General features: G+C 45.7%; 1 protein-coding gene across 1 annotated transcript in view; it reads left to right on the top strand.

Annotated features, from left to right (window-relative positions):
- Positions 1-866: 866 nt before the first annotated feature.
- LOC119951242 (latent-transforming growth factor beta-binding protein 2-like) overlaps positions 867-7,250 on the top strand; it is a 677,784-nt gene continuing 671,400 nt past the window's right edge. The window contains exon 1 of the mRNA XM_038774298.1: positions 867-1,973. Within this exon, the coding sequence (XP_038630226.1) occupies positions 1,192-1,973 (782 nt within the window). The 5' untranslated portion in view covers positions 867-1,191. The remainder of the gene's footprint in view (positions 1,974-7,250) is intronic.

Raw genomic sequence — 7,250 nt, 5'->3', positions numbered from 1 at the left:
GCTAAATAAACTCACTGCTAAAAGTGAGGAAAGAACGGTGATGCTGCCGGATTCCGAACTGGTATCCTAAGTCGTTTAACTTTGCTTTGAATTTCCATGTGGCACAAACCCGCCGGGATTTTCACTTTGATATGTTGCTGCATCTCTTTGAAACGCCAGCCTCCGCGTTCGGATATCCCTGATGGGGTTGAAAATGATTGCCAGCGCCTGGAGGAAACATTATCAGAAAACGGCAGAAGTGGAAACCAGAGTACTTTCACAAGCCTCGGCAGCTGCAAATAAAGAAACCCAACTACATGGATAGATTTGACCTCAAACTTTCTATATATCCGACGTCATAAATGAATAAATTGTCACTGATTGCGGGCGATCAAAACAAACCTGAGCGCCAGCAATTTGCAACAACGCCAGGCTCTAGCTCCCAAATTACGGGCGATTATTAAATCTCAGTAAACTGGTCGGTGTTCCCGCCGCAAGGTCAATGTTTTAATCGCAACCTGCCTCTGTGTGCATTTAAGTAGCAGACGGTTCTGTCTTAACAGATAGGCTGAATGTGTCCCTTAGGGCTCCCATTCCAGGAACATGGCATTGTGCACACATATTCCCGCTGGACGCGGGCATTCTGATGCCCATTGGAACTGTTGGGGTGATGGATGAGCTTTGCCGCCTTGCTTTCCCCAATTATTCTGCTGTGAAGCCACCTCCTCGCCTCCGTGTCCTGTCACCGAGGAGCCAGCAGGTTGGTGTTGCAAGCAGCACAGAATCAGAATCCTCCCGATGCTAAATTAGCTTTTCTCCTTACGTCACGGTGCATTGAGAGTGGGCGAGAGCGTCCTCTATGTGTCAGGCATGTTTCAGAAGGAATCGCAAAGGAAAGCCAGAGTTCCTTTAAAAACTCTCCAGGCAGAGGCTGGCTTATTTTTGTTCCCCCACCACATTTACTGACAGTCACCCACATGCACCAGAATCTACCGGATCCGGCAAACTTCTAAAGGTGGATGTGGAGTGGTCTCGGAAGTGCTTTTCATATTAATAAGGGATCAAAAAAAAGGAAAGCGTTTTCATTGGAGCTTTCCGAGAAAGTTTTTGAGTGTGTGTGTGTTTTGCGCAAGAACTTCTTGGGATCTTATAACAGGAGACTGAACTGAGAATCTGCTGTTTCTAAGAAAGCGGAATCAGCCTGTGTGGAAGATGCAGTGCAGCCGCTTCAGGATCTGCTTCCCTGTGCTGGTGATTTTGGGGAGCTTTGTTGTCCTGAGTGAGTCTCAGAGGAGTTTTAGAGGTAGTTCTGCCCACATTGCAGCTCTCAGAACTGGACAGGCGGTCTCCAACCTGACAGCGAGCAGGGCCAGGATGGCAGCCCTCAGTACCACACTGGGCGGCCGGAGGAGCCAGGATAGAAATACCGCATCAACCCGGGCGCCAGCCGACCCGAACGCCCCTGTGTTATCCCGCACACAGAGCCAAATTTCACCTGGCCACAGCGGAGCTCTCGCTGCCCGAGAAAGTAGCACCGCTCTCACACGGGTAAACGGACAGAATTTAGCCGGGGCCAGTCCAGCGGCAACTCACCGGCCAAGCGATTCCCCCGTCCGATCCAGGACAGTCAACCCTGCCTCAGCCAAGATAAGCCGCCCCATCGCATCCCGCATTAGCGCGGCATCGTCCCGGGAGAGCAGCCGGAAACTACACGGGACAGCCCAGGACAACAGCCGGACCCCGGCAAGGCAGAGTTACGCCGCTTCGTCCACAGTGAACCGTGGTTTTCATTCCAACGTCGGCGGCAGGTCTCTTTCGCCCCAGGAGAAGAATCCAGCTTCCACCCAGGGCAGCAAACTCTCACCTGTCCGGGCTAGCTTGTTGGCTTCAGGTTCTTTGAGGACCCGGCTAACGGCAAGTACTTCCCAGCTGAGAAACAGGCAGATTGCCAGACAAACCCCAGGGAGACGAGCACCGAGCAGGAGACTGATAGGGTGAGAATGAAAATATCTGAATAAAATGCTGTGACTATATTACATACATAACAAGTTACTCAACTTCAAAAATGCAGTACGTAATGTCTCAGACTAATAATGCACTATCTGAATAACCTCTGTACGTGAACAGTGAGTATTAAATCAAAATTGGGCATTTCACGTTTTGCAATATTGCACTAGTATTTCTCTTATGCAAGACTATTGCAGCTATTTTGGAAACTGCGTTTGATTTAAATCAAACCTTCCAAAGAAAAGACGTTATAACATTATATCTAGTCTTAGTCGATATCAGCCAGTCCTTCCACAATATTGTCTAGTCCAGGCTATTTCCCTGTGGTTTCAGCTTGCACCGGGAATATTATCCTGGGAATTACAGGTAGCACAATTAGCTGTATCGCACACAAAATCTCTCCACCTGTATTTTTTTTAAATATTGTCTTAATAGGAGATACAGTCCCGGAGAGCTGGCACATTATGCCATAGTAATGTAGTGTCCTACATACCGGAGGACCATGAATTTGGAATTAGTTTGTTGTTACTCAAAACTTAGAGCTAATAATACACTGGACTAAATCACTCGCAGCTTCTGGAGACCTGGGATAATGTCCCTCCTCCACATGAACTGGCGAGGCACACAGCAGTTTAGGAGTTAAAAATGCACCGCGTGTTCGGGGGCAGCGATTCACATATCAACGTAGATGGATTAGAAATGCAAGTCTGGGTTCGCTGCAGCACAATGAAGGAGTTTGTTAAAGTACATCCGTACTTCGAATCACACACACAAGTCAGACTAGGAGGGTTGTAGTTTGTTCGCCGATCAGTTTCAATCACTTCTCGGTGGCGTCGCTTGTGTTGAAGTGAAACGACCTGAACGTTGATGGGTATTTTGCAGAGGACCGTTTAGATTGTGATATATGTACAGAGGAAAGTAGACGCGCGAAAGCACATCATGACGATCATGTGTTTTTCTAAACCGCAAATCTCGAACAGACTTTCTTTCTGTTTTTATTAAACGTAGTTCTTGCCTTTTTAAAGGCGGATGCTTTGTACTCGTCCATTTGGGTTGAGTATATAAAAGATTCATACTCCTGCGCTACATGACGTGGGCAAGGTAACGATATCCCGACCTGTGTTCCCCGGTTCGTTCCAGAGTAAAGTCAAGGACATACCTGGCTTTAATCAGCTGCTTCAGAATTGAATCACAAACCTCGGCTTCAATGACTTCATGCTCTTAAAAACCGTCGGCGCCAACAGTAAACTTGCGAGGGAGGGGGTGGGGCGCGGTGAGCACTTCTGCAGGAAGAAAACTATCTTTAATTCACAATTGGTCTTCTTCTGCTCTCGCTCTTGGACTGGTGACAGATTTTTATTTTTAAATGAGAAATAGTGAAAGCGCATCCCTGAATAGCAAGATCTGAGGAAGGAAAACAAAGGCAGCTCTTCACAGTTAGCCAGAGTAAAATATATACTCATTAAGCAAAGGGAGCAATGCCACTAATAAGCAATTTCTTGTAAATACATGAAACGCGCTGCATTGCTTCACGGGACATGCTTGTTGTCGCTGAGTTGGTTGTCTGGGTTGTAATTTTTTTTTGCATGCTCTTGCAGCGTGGCGCTGTGCAACACATTGCAACTTTTAACTTTCCTAAAGTCCTTTCGGATTTTACGATCAAACGAGGAAGATCAGTTGTTCAAATCCACAGAGATCAATTAAGCTTCCCAGTGTCTTGTTTCAAACGCCCCTTGTTGCTTCACATGAAATTGAAACAGGAAAAAAAACAGCCGACCAAAGATTTTCTTAAGGGGCATTATTCAAATAATGCGCAGACACTTGAATTTATTGATGTAATTTATTTGCGCACCCCAAAAGAATTACTCGCTGTGTATCTATTCACGGTCAGGGAGCAAATAGAGAATTACTTCGTTGTCAAAGTCAGACCAGTGCCAACATTGAGACTTTTCGGACCAATCGCAAATTCATTGAAATGATTAGAATGATGTTTACTTGTTTGTAGTGGGATAAAAACAAGAGACACTGCAAAAAAAAAATTGACAGCTTTGATCCAATTTGTTGGATTATTTAATTAAACATTCCCTACTGTTTTCCACGTTTTTCTTTCGAAAAAGGCAACTAAATTCTATGCAATTTAAAGACTCCCGGCCTGATAAGGTTTTAATGATATATTGGAGAAAATAATTGCTAACAATTTCGAAAAGCTGAACAGGGAGAATCCAAAACGGGTGCAGTCATAAAAAATGTAGTCAAATCAATGAGTGCTTTGACATTCTTCCAAAGATGTGATCACGGGAATGTCGTTAAGAACATAGAACATACAGTGCAGAAGGAGGCCATTCGGCCCATCGAGTCTGCACCGACATACTTAAGCCCTCACTTCCACCCTATCCCCGTAACCCAATAAACCCTCCTAATCTTTTTGGTCACTAAGGGTAATTTATCATGGCCAATTCACCTAACCGGCACATCTTTGGACTGTGGGAGGAAACCGGAGCACCCGGAGGAAACCCACGCAGACACTGGGAGAATGTGCAGACTCCGCAGACAGTGACTCAGCAGGGAATCAAACCTGGGACTCTGGCGCTCTGAAGCCACAGTGCTATCCACTTGTGCTACCGTGCTGCCCACAAATACCTATGAATGTTGTGGTAGGTTTTGTGACCAATACTAGTCTATGCATGTCTTCTGCTGTTAATCCCCATGGAATTAAAGAAGACAATTCGCCTTTCTTTTTTTTAATTTTGGAGATTTGAATGAAATAATGAGTGACAATAGGCAAAAATGAAAAGAAATCAGGCAGAAATACAAATACCCCAAAATGTAAAAGAATTCCACATTTCTGCACTTTCCACTTTCCAGCAGAGAGCAATATTGCGAGCAATGCTGCAACAATAACAGTTTGTAACAGCCATACTTTTGAAGCACATGTCTGCTGGAAGGCATTGGTGTACAAATAAAAACAGGAAGTCAATTAATAGTATGGCAGGATATCCACAGGATACAATGAAGGGCATTGGATCTGATCTAATGGATCTAACCTTTCACATTTGTATGTGTCATACTTTAATATGACCTGGCTAGAAGAAGGGCATAAAAAACTTGCAAGAGGAAATGTTGGCCGTTGATACATTGTTGGGCAATACAGAGAGCTTTATTGACATATGTGCCAATTTGAGACTGTATGGTGCCTTTGTTTTCTCAATATTTTATCATGGACAATTTCTAAGATGTTGGGCACAATCTAATGGGGAAAAAAAGAGTCCGTTCTGGGCACCATTAGAGGGGTCATTCCTCCTGCTATCTAACAGCACCCTTTTTATTCGGGCTGCCCCAATGAGCTCAAACTCAAGATGCTTCAGGACACCATTTTCCCTTGACCCCCCGACCTCTGGAACCTCCCCCAATGGCCCAACTCACCTGTTGCAAGGTCCTCGAAACCCCTGCACCTCACCTCATATGGGCAGGGCCAGCTTGGGCCAGATCTCCAGTGCAGGCAAAATGCCACTTGGCACTACCAGCCTGGGTGGCATCCAGGTGGAACTGCCAGGCTGGCAGTGCCAAGGTGCCTGGGTGGCATTAGCAGTGCTCGGGTACCATCCTGGCTAGATACCATCCACCTGAGGGCCTCTAATAGCCTGGGATATCCCCCCAGGTGCCGTTCCACCTGGTCCCCATTTATGGGGACAAGTGCAAGATGGTATCCAGCTGGGGATTTCTCAACGAGGCCGGTAGATCCCAGGAGCCAGTTGGATCTGGCGTTGGTAAAGTTAAGTGAGCTTTTAAGCTCACTTAACTCTGCAATTTGGCCCTGCCATTGTGGGTGGGATCCTGATTTGGACATCACGCAAGATCTTGCGAGGTGTAACAACAGTCAGGAAGAGGCCTCTCACGGGATCTACCAGCTGCATCCCATCCTGATTCAGGTGGGACGCAGCTGGTAAATCATGCCTGTTAACGTTCTATGGCCCATGATCAATATTTGATTGTCGATGCATGTATTTTCTTACCCTCAGAGTGACTGGGTCAATTTGAATAACCCAGCAGCAAGCTTTTGTGTTTAAAAATTAATGTTAGTTTATTTCTCACGCATGTGTCCTTAGTGTTAATGAAAATGTGACGTCTCACTCGCCCAACTTACCCACACTATTACACACACAAACATTAAATACAGCTGAAAGCAAATCAGTCATTACAAAGTTGGAATTTAACTCAGTCTCTATTTCGGTGCAAGCCTGGTATTGCATAGTTGAGATTCGTTGACTTTAGTTAGTGAAGGACTTGAAAATGTGTAGATTTTGCAGTAGTTGTTTGGTTCCTACAATTGATATGATTGGTGGTGGCTTTCACAGGCAACCTTGAAGATGGATCAGGTCAGAAGAGAAAAAGAGGGGGCAGCACAGTGGCGCTGTGGTAGCACTGCTGTCTCATGGCGCGAGGTCCCAGGTTCGATCCCGGCTCTGGGTCACTGTCCGTGTGGAGATTGCACATTCTCCCCTTGTTTACGTGGGCTTCGCCCCCACAACCCAAAGATGTGCAGGGTATGTGGATTGGCCTCGATAAATTGCCACTTAATTGGAAAAAAAAATGAATTGGGCATTCTAAATTTATTTTTAAAAAGTGAGAAAGAGACTTAGTTTCTCTTCCATGATATTGTACAAAGAACAAAGATAAAAGAACAATACAGCACACAGGAACAGGCCGTTTGGTCCTCCAAGCCTGTGCCGATCACGTATCCTATCTAGACTAACCGCCTGTATCCTTCAATACCCTGTCTGTTCATGTGTCTGTATCCTTCAATACCCTGTCTGTTCATGTTCAGGTCAGGCAGTGCATTCCAGGCCACCACCACTCTCTGTGTAAAAAAACTTCCCCTGCACGTCTCCACTGAACCTTTCCCCCCTCACCTTGAACCAGTGCCCCCTTGTGTTGTCATTTCTACCCTGGGAAAAAGCCTCCAACTGTTCACCGTATCTGTACCCCTAATAGTTTTACAAGCTTCTATGAGGTCATCTCTCAGCTTCCGTCTCTCTAGGGAGAACAATCCCAGTTTATTCAATCTCTCCTCATAGCTAATACCCTCCATATGAGGCAACATTCTGGTAAACCTTTTCTGTACACTCTCCAAAGGCTCCACGTCCCTCTGGTAATGTGGTGACCAGAACTGGACGCAGTATTCCAAATGTGGCCTAACCAACATTCAATATAATTGCAACATGATTTTCGAGCTTTTCTACTCGTTACCCCGTCCTATGAAGGCA

Source organism: Scyliorhinus canicula, chromosome 2 (assembly GCF_902713615.1).
Source record: "Scyliorhinus canicula chromosome 2, sScyCan1.1, whole genome shotgun sequence".
Classification (NCBI taxonomy): Eukaryota; Metazoa; Chordata; class Chondrichthyes; order Carcharhiniformes; family Scyliorhinidae; genus Scyliorhinus; species Scyliorhinus canicula.
Note: the sequence above shows the minus strand (reverse complement) of the source record. Positions and strands in the feature narration are given on the sequence as shown.